Source organism: Varroa destructor, unplaced genomic scaffold (assembly GCF_002443255.2).
Source record: "Varroa destructor unplaced genomic scaffold, Vdes_3.0 BEIS01000005.1, whole genome shotgun sequence".
NCBI classification, from domain to species: Eukaryota; Metazoa; Arthropoda; class Arachnida; order Mesostigmata; family Varroidae; genus Varroa; species Varroa destructor.
The window spans coordinates 6688234-6704612 of NW_019211458.1; the positions used below are offsets into that span (position 1 = coordinate 6688234).

Below are 16379 nucleotides of genomic sequence, written 5' to 3' on the forward strand. Positions count from 1 at the left end.
ATATATTGGTATCATACTGCTGTCCGTCTTGAGGGATGCGAAGAAGTTTACGTCTTCCGTTTGAAGGCCTGAGACTTCGACGATATTAGTTTCAACAGATAGTCACCCGAGCCCAATTTTCAAGTTCCATTACAAAATATTTGAAATTTCTCGCGTCTTTTCTCTGTAGGTGTTGGAATTGTTGAACAAAACTCTTCTCAAACTCTAGAAAACGACTGAAAGCGAATTCTGATTACAACTTTAAGTTATTGTCAAAAGACACCAACTAAGAATTAGAATTAGCATGCGTTTACATTTCCATGCGTGTCAAGTAGGCTTGAACTTTTGTGGACAGTAAACACATATTATGGTATAGGGATATTTATAGACATACTGTAATGCGTTTCTTTTACCACTGTGTCCTTGTAATATTGTTAAGGTTTGTTTTTAATTAATTCGTGCTTCTATGCAGCATATATGTTCAATTCTTGACTCTGATATCCAAGATGATGAAAACAAGAAATGTCGCCGTCTACATGAATCTGTATAAGTTTTACAAAAATCCATTCAGGGGGTGGCAATGCGGCTAGAGACTTTATTCCATTCGGGCCTTTATGTCGGCGAAAGGTGCACGGTATCCTTACCACAAAAAACCTATTGACAGCTTTGGTTCATGGAAAACCCAGTTTCTAACATAGGACATCGGATTCGTCTTCCACTGCAACGTCCAACGTAAAGCATAGCATTTTTAGATGCCTTGGTTTTTCCCTAGAGCTACTCTCCGACCCTTAGCTCAGGTTGACATATAAACACTACTAGTACTAGTAGTAATTCTGTGCAAAAACCTGGCATTGTAGTTGGGTGATACTCGATTTTGGGTTTGGTGTTAAGATGTAGTGCTAAATCATAATCTTTTATTGAGTTCAAAAAGATACTCAAGCTTTAAATTTCTGTGCAAGTCTAACCACGATCTTTTGGATGCAGCCATTATAATATTATTTTAAGCCGATTGCTTGATTGAGCTATCTGTCGGCCATCTCCTTTCAAATGTACTTTAAATGGTCGTCACTCAACGCACACGGTCGATCAAGGCGGGGGCATCTGTAGGTCGCGGGAACCGCTTTCAAACCACCCTTAAGCAATCTTTTTAGCGCCATCACCGTACACCAGCGAAATGCAGTAACTTATTTTTGGTAGCGTTTTAGCTTTCAAAGTATCGACAAAAAATAGGAAATTTCTTCCTACTACTTATAATAATATAATTAATGCAGCAACATTTTACGCTAAAATGTCACCTATTTTCTTGAATAGCATATTTTGATTGTATGTATGCATTATATAATTGCTTGTTTTAATTTTTGTTTATAGGCTCTGAAGGATTAACATGCTCTTCTGCGACATAAATATCGAAAATAAGGTACTTGCATTCATTCATTGCAAATAGTCGATAGAATGCTTGAGTTTTCTGCTAAAGTCTATAGACTTTAAACTGCTGACTACCTGAAATTCTGCTATTATACATCGGTAGCGATCGTGGCAGCGTTATAAATTCATCAACTCATTTAGTAATCCGCAACTATAGGTAGTGATTAAAAAAGGTTACATTTTAAGTACTCACTCCGTGACCTTTTTCAGATTAGGTTTCAGATTGGTCAGGCTGGCAACAGCTCAAAAGCCGTTGCTCTTTGGAACTGATGGACATCCGTAGCAGGGTAGGTGCGCAATTTTAGAACGATAGCGACACCAAAATGCTCTAGGTTTGGTAGGCAACTGAACAATTCCGCTTGACGAGTCAAGGTAATTGCATAGAATGATGACTAGTAGTAATGATAATTATTACCTTTTGTTTCCTTTCCGTGAGCTAATTGCATCTCAAATTTTAACTATGTTTATTATCATATTTTTTTTGTTTAAAGGAAATTTACCTGAACTCAAACTTATGTAACTGGTACCTTTTTTTTTGCTAGATAACATGTTTGTCGCTAAAATTGCAAGTGATGGTTTAAATTGGAACCTGGGCGTGGATTTATTATTTTTCGCGCCGTAAGCCGGCCGTCCGAAGCGACGATTTACGGAATTTTCGAACGTAAATCTCGAAAAATTTGTCTTAACGTCACGTTCTTATTAGCGACAGGTATCGAAATACTTTTTTTCAGTAGAGCTTTTGGAATATACGGAACAGGTCAGTAATCTTTGCATAATTTGCAAGCGTATGCGATGGCCTCTTGTCTAAGCAATACGCCAATGCATATTTATTGCCATATTTCGTTCGCTTCGTTCATTGTTGTTTACACCCTGATTTACTCCGTTTGCTTGCGTTTGCTGACGTGAAATGCGTCATGTGAAAGGTCACCACAACCACTGATATAACACTCATTTTCCACTAGAAAGAATGACGACCAAATGCAAAAGTTACGTACTTCGGTTGCAGCAAGTTGCCGCCCTGCTATTAACAGTATCAAACAACTTCAGCTGGTGCTTCGCATCCGTCTAGAGTAATTCTTAAATATTAGATATATATTAAACATGGTAGGCTCCTTCGATCATTCCTGATAATTGCCTGATCGGTCAGGAGTTCTTGATGTAACTCTGTCATTGGTTGTACGAGCAAAGCGAGAAATAAAATAGTACTCTGCTTATTTAGTCAAACCTGTATAAAATAAACGGCGAGCTATATGGATTCACTACTACGAAAAGTCTAGCATTCAAAGGAAGCATGTACTGCTCCCATACGCGTTTATGTAAAACCTATAATATTCTCTGACAAAGGAAAAATAGGCACATTTTTAAACAAGAAGAGGAGTATCAGAGCTTAGTATCCAAACGTGTCCGTGTATTCCCCCATTTTGTTTTCTGCTTCAATTCGCCTTAATATTTGGCACCTCTTACTCCGTTCGTGCCTTCCGGCTGTTGAGCAGTGATTTTTCTGACGACGCGTCTATGCTTCAAAGATTGTCCTGCAAGAAAGGTCCTTCCTTAAACTAGTAAAAAATGTGCGTATAGAATCAAACAATTCTCAGGCCATAATTAAGCATTAAATGCCTCAAATATTTATTATAGCGATTACTAGAAAGGCTATCGATCGATTTATGATAAATTAAAGAAACGATACGACGAAAGAAACAGTGCGTGCGTTTAATAGTTCTAGTCGAATATGCTCCCAGCGCTATTCCATCTAAATTTCCCTATACAGTTATACACGCTTTACCTTCTTTCTTGATGAGATTTCCCAAAATGGGGTTAAGGTACGCCTTTAGGGCTTCGATAGCCTCTTTCAATGTGATTCCCAACCTAGCAACGCAGTGTACCACCGCTTCATTGGTATCCGTGACTAAATCAAAATGCAAATTATGTTAGGATTAAGCATTCTTTAAATGTACATAAATGCGTATGAATTTTAACTGTTTTCTTTGTTCTATTTAGGTAAATTTTATGGGCGAATCGGGATTTTCGACCAGTACATGGATTTGGAAGTTACTTAGCCTACCGAAGGGGAGGTGTCTATATTTCGCACACGTCGAAAAGTTTCTAGCTGTGATCACAAACCTTGCGGGAAATCTTCGTTTGGGCGTTTAAGCGCGGTTTTGCTTACAACTTAGTTCCCAGTACAACAGAACCTTGTCTTGGCCTTTTATTAGGGCTAACTGCTTTTGCTTATGTCAAGGCTTCATTAACATCCTGTCGCCTCTCGCTCATCTTTGTGCCTCCTCAGTAGCGATTACTTACGTGACGGTCTAGCATGGTTGTTGCCGATTTCATTTTGGGCTGGGTTATATCCACACGGCCGACTCTGCTCCTGGCTCTGTTCCTGGTTCTGATGCTGATTCTGGCGCTGGTTCTGGTTGTCCTGGTACCACCTTGATTTGCGGTGTGCAAATGGTGCCCAATTTAAACGAAATGGCTCCCTGCTCGGCGTCTGTTTTTGCTGTTGTGTCTGCTTTTTTTTATCTTCAGCTTGTGTGGTGGACGACGGCTCTGGCTGATGCTGCTGTGATTCTCGTAGCCGTGGGTGCGGCTCGTGGGCCTCTTGCTGCTCCGACTGTACTTGTGGTGGGTACTGAAATTGCCTTTGTTGCTGGCAGGACGCGTAATGTTTCCACAAACAGTTCAGTAAAATAGCTAAATGGTTGAGTATTTCATTTGCGGGCTAAATGGAGCTAAAAATGAGCTCTTTTTTTTACACGTCATCCTTGTGAACCTTTGATATATGGCATAAATTCAATAAGTAACTCATTGGGAAGTCATGGTGATATAACGCATTTTTAGATGATGAATCTCTCCTTATACATCGTTACATACATACTCTCTTATACATCGTTTTACACACCATCATTATGCAATGGCTTTAGCCGCACGTTTCCAGGAAGTTTCAAATATATACAGTAAGTGTTCCTCATTCGTTCTTTTTATAATATCTGCTGATCGCTTTTAGGCTAAAGCGAAACAGTCCATGCTGTAAACTATTAAAAATAAATTTTTTCATTTTACTTTACAATCGTGAATTGTTTCTTTGATCAACATTTTTACTTTCATAGTAGAAGCGTTTGCAACGGAAGTTTTGCAAAACCTTGAAAATGTTGGAATATCTCGTTTTGACAAAGAAATGTCTAGTAATTCTCTGCAAATTCTGGCAGCGCTACTCAATAAGCCTGGCTTTGAAACGGCAACAAAGTAAAGCTGGCATATATAATCAGTAAATTTAAGAACGCTGCAGAAAACTGTTAGAGCTGGAAGCATCTACAGCGTCAGGACAGCCTTCAATTAGGTTTGTGACACTAGTTAGCCGCAAATTAAAGTTAATATCGTTAAGGTGAAGATCAATTGATGTAAATTCGCAAGATACTTCAAGAAAAGGCAAGCAATCTATGTTAAATTAATAACAAGAAACTTAACTACATAACCAAGATGTGACCAGACATCGAAGCCTGGCGTTATGCATGCACGTAGCACGTGCAGAAAGCTGTGTCAAACGAAAAATATTCTTATAAAAGGAAACTCGCTGGGGGCTGCAGAATTTACTGCATTGCATTATAATCTCCGACATTTAAAAAAGGAATTATCCCCTGGTACTGAGCCCGCATAAAACAGTACATAGATATTTTAACGAGTAGGAAGAAAATAAATAATTATTTAAAAATAAGTTAACTGGCCATTTTGGCTTAGCAATCGAGCATAATGAAAAAAAAGGCTGAATTGCTATTATATATATCAAATAATTAGCAGCACGATTAGCATTTTCAGTTGACAGATTAAAGAACAAAGCACCTCCATATTTAACACGTTCAGACGATACTTAAAAAAAAACAAAAACTAAGTACTATTACAAGCACAAAAGAACAATACGCTCAAACGTACGCAGATTGTATTTTCCAGTAAAAGGAAAATGTATAAGAACGCAAGTGTTTCTCGCAACTTGCGCATGAATGCCCTTGCTATGATGAGCGGGTTTATTGTGGCACGTTAAATGTGAGATGTTTATAAGGTGAGGTTGAGGAAATAGAAGTTGAACGTATAAATTATCGCAGCCATTTTGAAATAATCGGGTCGATAATGGAAGCAAAAGGTCATCTCAATCTAGTAAAAAGTTATCAGTCGTTGTTTTACTGCTTCGTTGAATACAAAAAAAATATTTTAAAATTTCGCACTTTTTAATGCCGCATGCCACGCCTTCATCTCTCAATCTGAGAGCGTTCGTTCAGATGTACATATTTAAGTCTACCCAGAAGTTGCTCACTTCAGTTTGCCTGCCGAGTGGAAATGATCATTGAAGATGAGAAAATTTGTGATGTTCTACCTTGGCACTACAATGGCAGAAACAATTCGTTGCCTAAATTTTGAAGGATCTACTATTAGAAACACGACGAACCGTTACTTTCGAAAGTCCCAATGAGAAGATTACAAGAATTTCGTGGGAAATCATCTACAACGGTGACTACGATATGTTGTCCTTGCTAAAAGCTGGCCTGTCTCACACTGCACGAACTTTAGCACCTAGGTTCAATACATCTAAAAATATCACATTTGTTGGTTTTGGCCAATTAAAATAACAAGAAAAATTAAATTGCAAGCGGGTCGCGTAAAAGGACAGGAATTATAAACGGAGATATGAACACACGCGGTTTTTGACCCTCACGTTGGGTCATTCTTGCACTGAATCCCTATTCCCGATGAAAAATAGATCTTCTACGATAATTGCAGACATTGACACCAGCAAGGCGAAGCAAATATACCGGCGGCGTACTGCCCCAAAGTAAACGTACATCTGTAATGACTCTATGGCGCTTGGTTGGGGCTCTACAGCTCTATGAATCGCAGCGCGTTGATTTTAGCCAGAATGTAATGTCAGCAACCGGAGGACATGATGAACGAATTCCGCCAAGACTAGTGAACAGAACGGCTATAGGGCTCCTATTGCAAGAACTCGAGTCACATTGCATACAGGTAAGTTATTAAGGATACACTCTACTTACAGGGTCCGCGACGCGAAAAACTTCCAGTTGTTTTGACTTGATTACCAACTATTTCCTAGAGACCTTCGATGTTCAGGATGGTAGCTTAAATAGATTGATTATTGGTGTACCGGCAAATAATTCAGACGCTCATGGATATGTAAATACAATAGCGGCGGAATGATTCGAGCAGAGCCACTGAGAAGTTACGAAACTATGCAGTGGAATCCTAGGCGGCTATGTTTCCCCAAAATAAGTTCTCTAGGGCATCCGAAAGTTATGGTAAAAGAAAGACCAGACTATGCAGCAATTATCGTAGTTATCGAGCCATTCAAAACCTAACGCTAAAATTAAGATAGAAAAAATTTAATTTGAAAAGAAGTAAGAGAAGCTATATAAGGTAAGAAATCAAATAATTAGGAAACTTTTACTTTCAGTCGTGAATACTTTAAGTCAAACGTTACAGGAACGAGTTGAGATAAGTTGATAGGATGGAAAACAGAAAAATATTCAACGAAACGACCAACAAACAAAATAGAATATTACATAATGAGCTAAGAGGTAAGATAATAACACAAATGAGAATTACTGAGGTATAGAGTGAGGTCATGCACTCGAAAGATGACTCAGCGTTCCCGCTGCCGTTTGCAACGCTCAAGGATCGCGTTCAATACCGTATATTGGCAAGAACAATAACCCTTTTGAGGGTCAGTTGACATCACAGCCAAATTATATTTATCACATTGGTTGACTTTGCACGATGATATATATATTAAAATAGAAACTAAAGAGACCTAGCACTTCGTACCCACGCACTAGCCCATTAGCAGAGCTCTGAGGTCGACATACTAGTTTGACGTTTGACGTCCACCTACACTGTGCAGCGTACCAGTCGTATGTCGTTCGATAGTAAAATGTATATTATTGAATATATGATATTTTTATATGTACCACATATTTTTGTATGTACCAATTGAACCTAGTTTGCTTGAACGCGGTCGATTTATTGTTAGTAGTATAATCATTAGTACGAGATAGAGTGCACCATAGAGATTGTCAAGTACAATTTCCGTCATCATAATCTATTACTTTATACAGCACCGTTAGCTGAGGTTGCTCCAAGAAGTCCAGGACACCGAAACGAATTTACAAATCGATTATCGGGCTGTCAATCCGGACCTTACTAGCATTGAATTGAAAAGCTTTAAACTAGGTCACGTAGCAAACATTAGACCCTTTTTAATCGTTAAGGAGGACCACCGAGGGCCGAAGTCACCACGGATCTAATTCCTCGATGTTCCTGTCGTATCTTGACTTAGTTACAATAATTTAAGCACACGGATATCATGATGCGAGGTTATGTTTTAGATGTTCAGTTTTTTTTCATTTTCCATGCTACCCAATTTCAGCGACAACGTAAGTCACACGAAACTGCCTGGTTTGTCTCCACAAAGGTAAAACATTTTTAATAACACGTTGGAGGACCCAAGTCAAAATGCAATATGGACACCCTAATAAATTGATAATCTATAGAAGTTTAAAAATGCGATAAAATCGTTTGAAATTGGCATTTCATCGTTTTCCCTTTTTCTTTTTGTTTCAGTGGAAAAGTTTCTTAAGCATGTTGGGTCGTAAAATCTCGTTCATAAAAGTTAAGACGCACTCCATTCTCAGAGCATATAGTTTTCTTGTTGTTTTACGTATATAAAGTAATTTCTACTTGTTTATAGTTCAAGGGAATGTTCCATATTGGTTCGAAAAGTAGATGACTACGATACCAAAGCTAGAAAGCTCTTAAGGCAATACGTTGCTTATCCGGGTTGAGATGTATCCATAACGAATCCGCAGTGATACTGATAGGATATTGGTAGAAGCAAACCCAGAAAACTACGTAAAAGACAACGTTCGGTACACTTCGAACTGACAATTGATATTTTCCACTAGCGTGTTAATTTACGCCAAGCAGATTCGTCAAAATGTCCCCTGTAAAGGCCGCTTAAATTCTCTCTACGTTACGCAACTGAAACGTATTTTATAAAGTTTATTAAACATTTTTTGATAGCCAACGTATTCTCCGCCATGTTTTCGAAATTTCATATCTTGAGCCACTGCCAAGGCAAATAAATAAGTTTCTAGGCTTCGAACTTGCTAGCTGCCATACCCAATGTCTCGTTTTTTCAATTTCCCGTATTGAAACTGAAGCTTTAGTACTACGTTGCACTTCACTAATGGAAAAAAATACACTTGGAAAGTAAATCCTTAAACGCAAATTAGGAGACCCTTATTGATTTGCTACCCATGAAGTTTACTTGAGAATGCGAAGATAAATCGAATGCTGATGGCTAATTTATTTGAGCAATCATATTATAATAGTTTAGCTTGATTAGAGACTAACTTGCTTGAATAATAAATGTGTAAGCAAAACATCAAGCGATGCTTCTCATGCGTTTAATTGAAGATTATCTTCACCGATCTGTGAGAACATGATGTCGAAAAATGTTCACATAACATAAACAAAAGAGACTTACAGAGATAGATAATAAGTTATATTATAAAACTCTTTATATTGAGCTTTAAAAGCGTCAGTTACTTTACGTTTTCGAAAATTACTCATTTGATACTAAGGGGCTAAACATACCGCGTATGAATCTGTGAGTATCGCTGGTGAATGTAATTGCCTTTGCCCGCTGTTACGTTTCACTTCTCGACCTGATACTTGTTTGAAATAACATTTTACATGTCTAGAGCGTCATGCAAAGAGCTGAAGTTCCGTCAGGTTCTTGGTCTCAAGAAGGACGTAGAAGTTCTAGATGTCAGGGCAAGTCAGCTTTTATTACTTTAGAAAATCGACCGCGTAGAAATAGGGAAACGTGTGGGTAGCCCTTATCGTTTCACTTACCTGCGTATGTGCGGTGACAATGACACCACAGAGAACAGCAAGCACGAATACGGAGTCCCTCTTCTTCATAGTTGCTATGTATAGGTGTATTTGCTGACTACTAATTCTGCTTATATCTCACACGTCACAGATCCTTGGTTTTGTGGCAAAAAAGCCTGTACTGCTGTACGCGATACAACAATATTGTTGCTCTGCTGATCTACAGTTCGTAGCTATATGACAAGGTTGGGGCAATTGCTGTCTGTAACCGGACTAAAGCCAATGCCTCGTTGCGATCGTTGCCTGCGCGGTATATAAATGACACCGCCGAAGACAGCGAACGTCACGATCTTGACATTCATTCGACACGGAAACTGCCAGGGCATGAAAGAGTCAAAGAAGATATAGTTGGATAATACAGAAAATCGTGCTCGAAAATAGCCGTTTTATATAGATGCTCGTAAAAACGATCGGCTAGTCCAACAAGATTCATCAGCGGTTAGACTAAGCATGCTAGCTTTGCGTATGCATAATTGACATGTATCTGAAACATAGCTACGGGTAGCCTACACGGGGTAGCATAGTGGGTGCACAGCCTGGGGCAACCATTTCGACGTTAAACGTGATATGGCGACAGCGCTAATCAAGAAACAACGGAGCTGATCAAGGATTACTGCACCTTTATTATTATACCTGCACATCGCTATAGAGAAGTTAACGCGCTAGAACAAGCCCTATTGTTCAGCTATTATATTCAAAGAAGAAGAAAGACAGGTAGGCAAGGCGACAATAGGTGGCAAAACTAGTACTCTTGCGGATTTTAGAGCTACACCTATATATGTCTGTGGTGACTGTTAGCGACATATTTAAACTGATCGTAATATTATACGAGTAAAGTAAAAACTGTTTGCGTATGCACGTATATATATATATATATATATATATATGTGTGTTGGGTACTCGAAAAAGTGTCGGCGACCCTAACTGAAGCAAACATTTTTTTATTTGAAACAATACTCCTTTAGCCAAATACGTGCGATTTCAGTCTTCTTAAAACATCCTGATCCTATCACTGTAGAACGTTTGTTGTTTATGGGCGCAGAGTTGTGACAAATTATCTTTGCGTCCCTCCCCTGGCACTAGATTAACATCACTGAGATAGTTCTGCAAAGACCGAAAGAGATGATAGGCTGATAATATAGGATTTGGGTTATACGGCGAATGTTCATGGTCTCGTCTTTTTTTGAACAGTTAAAAACTGGCGGGTGACGAGGTATAATTTATTCAGTAATTGGGGCAAATTTTTTTCATTGACCTCTTGTCACTTGTTGATAGTCGAGGCCCGATCCAATTGTTTTGTTAGCCGATAGCAACTCGTAATGCGCGACCCCTTTCTAACGCCATCAAACATATAGCATAACCTTATTTGGCGTCAATCCGGGCTCTGCCAAAGATTATTAAGCCTTTCCTCGTCGAAATGATGAGCTGTTGTCGCGTGTGATCTGTTTTTCATCATGATCGAGTCTTCGCCGTAAATACCAAAAGAAAGTCAGATCAGTAAAAAAAAAACATCAATCCAGGAGAAAAAAGGTGTAATATAATTCTAAATTTCCAATTAAGAAGATCTTCAGACTATATAATTAATGAATATATATACATCAGTCTTGCAGGGACACAAATAGATCTCAACTTGACAACGCAAGGTTACAGCTATATGATAGTAACGACATGACATTTCCGGCAAAGTTTCATAATTTTTGTGACGGGATGAAGGAAAACGTCGTTTTTATGCAAGACAATCCTTTTGCTTGCTTATTAATTATGTCTGTATTTAAGTAGGGACTGTTTTAAATCAAAATAGATGCCCACGGCGATAGTTTCATTACGGGAGAGCGCTTAAAATCAAATCACCTTATTTTAACCTAAATGGTAGCGACGCATACAGTCAAAGCTCCCAACTCGTCTGAAAGTATTTTTTAGTTTTAACGTAAATCTTTAGTAGCGATTGTGCTCACGTAGGACAAGACATGTAACTTTTGTCGAGACGATATATAAGCTATCGTATGCTGTTCCAGGTGATTATCGAAAAGCGCATAAAAAAACTCATACGTCCTAAAGTTTGAGCCATCCTTCAATAAACAAATGGATGCGGCCAGTCTCGTTTGGTGCATTTAGAATTCCTCCTGCCTATTCTAACGTAAGGTCCTGATTTACGTCTATGAGCGTCCTTATCAAAGTCGTAGAGTTTCGCCTATTTTTCGATCATCTTTCGAACGCGTACACAGTCGAGACTGTAGCCGCACGAACTTCGCACGCTGATACCAAAGTTAAACCTACGAGAGAGGCTCCAGGTTCTTAGAAACAAGAACCTGGCGCCTCTCTCCAAATGAAAACCACGTAAAATAAGTTTAACTTTCTAACGGACTTCTTAGTTAAGTTTATACGTACGAAGATTTGACATTCCTTCTAAAGTAAGCTTCTTTTTGTCATATGTAAGGTAGCTAATGTGAAGAAAACGAAATTCAGTAAAGAATAAGAGATCACTAACTCTGCCGAAGACTTCGCTAAAATCTAAGCAAACACTATTGAAATCCTTTTTTCTTCTTTATGCTTCTAGTCAAATTTTCGTACAGCGGAGTGATAAGTTGCGTTTCTCTTAATTGTTCTTTACAACCATGCTGTTTTTCGTCTAAATATATATCCGTAGCGAGGAAGCTTAGAAGAAGGCCAACAAGCTAATTAACCTGAACCTATATGTATGATGATTCAAGGTGTCGATTTAACCCTGTTGCCGAGCTTCCGCGGCAGCACCTTTGACATCATAAAATGCTGAAACATATACGCACTCATCATGGCAACTGTGTATATAATTAGTTCCATACATACAACTGATTTTATTAACCACTATTAGTTATTGTTACTATACGTAAAATTTTTCAGTATCTATTCGTTTACTATAAAATCACCTACTATCACACTCACGCAGCGAGACAAACATCCTTCTTTCCAATCGTCATCCTTCTACCCCGAAGTTTTGCTCGGCTTCAAGCCTTTATTATTAGGGGCACATTCGCTAGTTTTATTTGCTACGCCGATACATCTTTAAGTCGTGCTTATTTGTAAACAAAAGTTAAATGTGCTAGACTGGGATCCAGTCTAGCACATTTAACTTTTGTTTACAAATAATGTAAGCGGTAGTCTGTTTAGCTGAATTTAAATAATAAAAGGAGTACATTGATCCAGAGGCAACGACCTATACTTTGATTCCAAACTGCTCATTTGTTTAACCTTGGAAAAGTAGCTGTGTATTCCATTTGTCCAAGGAAGTACATGCTTCGACGCTTACCGTAAAGGATATTTTATTTATAAGTGATCAAGCGACTGCTTGCGACTCAATAAAGCAATCGTGTTAAGTGAAAGGTTTTTGTTATGAATTCTCTCTCACGGGGCAAGTCTATTCATTTTCATTATGCGGAACATACATCCTGGTATCAAGGCTACCTTAATTGTCTATGCGTTTTCGTGTGTTCTTTAGAGCAAACACATAGGGCATTCACCGCAAAGGACTGAATCCTTGCTGAAAGCTGTTGGATTATAGTGTAAATTGAAGGTTTTGAGTTTTAGGTCCGGTACAACTGTTCAGCATTGCCAGCACGAAACGAATGTGTCTAGGTCTAATTTCGAGGCCAAATTACCACACGTCCAAAGCCTAGTAGGTCACGAGACCACTATATTATCGTGGGGACATTATTATATGAGTTGATAGACACCACACAGTTTCTTCCTTAATGGCATTTAATAACCCTAAGGCTACGAAAAACGATGGTATCCGTCGAATACATCTAAAGGACCTCAGCGCGATGGCACAAACATTAGGTATCGTCCATGTGTAGTCTTTAAAATATTTGAAATGTTTTCATTTTTTTAAGTTAGAAAAAGTTTCACATGAATTAGACATCCCTGTCCAAGCCAACGACGCTATGCCACGACGCGACTCGTGCCACATAACCAATGGTGGCCATGAACCTCGTCAACGTTTGAGTCGTCAGGTAGCTATCGCTACCCGATTGACACTGGCACAGAAGTTCAGCAGAGCTAAAGTTTATGGAATTTTTTTTAGCGTGAATCTGATTTTCTCAGATACGTTTCCACGCAACAACCTGCGAGTGATCTAGGCTTCAGTTTTTTTTTACTCTTAGGGTGCTCGACAATATACTCGCTCAAAGTTAGAGTTAAAATGGGACGCGTTAACAGTCTGTTAAATTACTTTCTTCTACTTCTGCTAGGCATCTCAAGGTGCTTCAGTATTATAGCCTACGGGAGCTATTCCTTTATCGTTAAAAAAAATGTTGTATTATCTAGCTATCTAACCCTAATGATCTAATAGATGTGAAAATAGACAATTCAAACGGCGTTGAGTTTTATTGAAGCCTGTCTCAGATATTGTAATTAAGTCCTCTAGGGGGTTAAAGTATTGACAGAAAGGAACCCGTTAGAAGCACATAGGCGCATACCCTACAATACCAACAGACAAAAAAAAAATACGTAATGTCCAGCCACGAGAAAATATTTGAATTTAGAAGCAAAATAAATTTTGAAAAGAGAATTTTGAGAGATGAATCTAACTCAGTCTAACTTCTAGACCGGTGATTCTGCTCTTTTGACACCTAAGGTTGACAATAATTTGTCGCTCAGGACAATCGTGATCTGGTAATTGGGCTTGCATTAGCGTGACTAGAGAAGGTGTAGTTTGTACTTCTTTTAGAGACCCAATTGTAAGTCGTTATCTTTATCAAAAAGAGCCCACTTGATTGGAACTTAATCTTATTCCGCAAAATATTTGCTTGCCTATTATTTTTATTACTGTTATTAGTGTTAATTATTATTATAAACTGAGTGGGTGTTAGATGAGTACTACTTTTATCAGACGTTTAGTGTGAAGTAGGAGACAGCCATATTAAAAATAGTTCATCTGCCTTAGAAATAGCTTCGACGTTACATTGCAGGTCTGAAACACGTTCGAATGGATCGTTCGTGCAAGATAGCTGCTTCAATGGATTAACTGGTAATGGACCGCGTCCACTTGCGTGTTGCTGGTACAACAGTGGTACACCTTTGTCTACATAGTGTATTCGAAGGAAATAAATCTATCCATTTGATTTTAATAAGACCTAAAGATTTATCGCTGCAAAAGAACAAAACAAAATTAGAAAGATAATAAAAAATAAGTTGTTTTTTTATCAGGAAATATAAATGTGTGCGTTAAACGTATGCAAGTCTCGAAGAACAAAAAAAGAATACTTGCAGCTTACAAAAAAGAAATCGTGCAGCTTGCGGAAAAATAAGCAAACTATGCACTCAATCTACATCATGTCCGCCTGCAAAAGCGTCATCAGAAGGAACTAAAGACGCACGAGAAGAGAGACATCTGCTGCATTAAAGAAATATATCGCGGGACACTTTTCCCTGGAAAGTCAGTCAGGTTTTGTTTAAGTACGTTGTACAGTCGAACTATTGAGCAACATGGCAGTGTCCTAATTCAAAATACCTGTCAGCATTACAGGTCGTTTGTGGGAGGTTTACGACCTAAGTTCAAACGTCGATGAAAGCAAAGGCTTCTATCTGTGCATGTACAGATTACCCGTATAACAGATATATACGTGTTAAAGAATGCTGACCTGTTTGGTACGGATGCTCGTACAACAGTTTTTCTAGTGGGTCACAGCTATCAAGGAACGGTTAGTCTTAGAACATAACTGACGCGCTTTTTATGCAGCTTTATGATTATCGGATCTATATTAGTACACAATTTTCTTGTTAGAAATGGCGTTAATGGGCAGCTTGTCCATCTTAGCGTTCTACTGGGCGTTTTAAATTTCTTATTCTTCATAATACATTCTTCTTGCCCAACATATCTTCGTGCCTCACAGTTTGTAGTCTCTAGCCGCTAAAGATGATTGCTGTCACTGGATGCAAGTGGTCAGCGGTAAAGCGATACCAGTGCTATAAATCACAGCAGAATAGAGCATCCTACATCGTTATTATAGAGCCGTAGGCAGGCGGGCTACCTGTGTGCTAACATCAGGAAGAACGTAAGTGGTAAGTACGTCATATGTCTTCGTCTGCAGCAAAGGTTTAAAAAGAAAACGAAATGATCTCGGGTTGGCGATATTTATCTTTGTGTCAGCAATAGAGAGTCCATGTGTAAACACTAAAAGCAGGTTTTTATGAAGAAACAATAATTTTTAGCCGCAATTGCTTTTCTGTAAATCATGCATAATCCACATCGCATGAGACACATAGCAATTTAAGTGTCATAGCTGATATATATGAATCTACATAACTGTCCCTTATATCACTGTTGCTTCTTTCCGGATGAGCTTCAACGCTGTGCAGTCACTATTGAGGAAGTATACACGATTTGATTTGAAGGAGTTTTTAAATTTGTTTCCAACCAAGGCCCAAATACGCAGGGTAGAATGCTTGGTGGCTGACAGTCCCAAAATACCTCCTCAGCCGCGAAATCTAATGTGGGTAATATATTAACTTTCAGTTTTTCAAAAGTAAAGAAAAATGTATTTGATCACGCAGTTACGCATTTCTGTAAGCGATGTCTATAATATTAGTGAGTACGCTACTGTTAATGGAATACTGTGCACAAAAATAGGTACGAACGGTGACGAGGTCGGCGTATTTGCCGAAGGAAACGAGGCCGTAGAACTGAGATGGGGATTCGAACTTGAGGGGAGCAGGGCCGGATGGAGAACGCAAACGAAATGCCTCAGATTAAAACCTGACATAAACACATTACGGTCAGAACGATACGGGCCGTAAAATCGCATGGGATTCGCAAGGTTCCCGAACTGTACCCTTTATACTTAGGAATCTAGTTACTCGCAAGCGATAAGCTCGACCGCGTATGCTATATCCCAATTGTTAAATGGGTAGTATCGTAATTAATGAATACTCCTTTTGATGCACGAACAACACGAAATAGTGTGGAGTTGGCTGAGATTAGCGAGAATCATTCCGTCATGTGTGTATATATATATATATAGCTACATTTTTTCGAC

At 38.7% G+C, this 16379-nt stretch overlaps 1 protein-coding gene across 1 annotated transcript; it reads right to left on the minus strand.

Annotated features, from left to right (window-relative positions):
* Positions 1–2676: 2676 nt before the first annotated feature.
* On the minus strand, positions 2677–9604 carry LOC111251827 (uncharacterized). The gene is made up of 4 exons (XM_022808855.2): positions 9328–9604; positions 3706–4054; positions 3188–3310; positions 2677–2936 (listed from the first exon to the last, which is right to left on the minus strand). Exons 1-4 carry the CDS (start codon positions 9394–9396, stop codon positions 2848–2850), a joined length of 630 nt encoding a protein of 209 aa, XP_022664590.1. The 5' UTR covers positions 9397–9604; the 3' UTR covers positions 2677–2847.
* Between the last annotated feature and the right edge of the window lie 6775 nt (positions 9605–16379).

Coding starts and splice junctions, on each gene's coding strand:
- LOC111251827 (XM_022808855.2), bottom strand. CDS start 9,396: ATGAAGAAGAGGGACTCCGTATTCGTGCTTGCTGTTCTCTGTGGTGTC. Junction 4,055..9,327: donor TTGTCACCGCACATACGCAG/GTAAGTGAAACG, acceptor GCGTCCTGCCAG/CAACAAAGGCAATTTCAGTA. Junction 2,937..3,187: donor AAATCTCATCAAGAAAGAAG/GTAAAGCGTGTA, acceptor CCTTTCTTGCAG/GACAATCTTTGAAGCATAGA.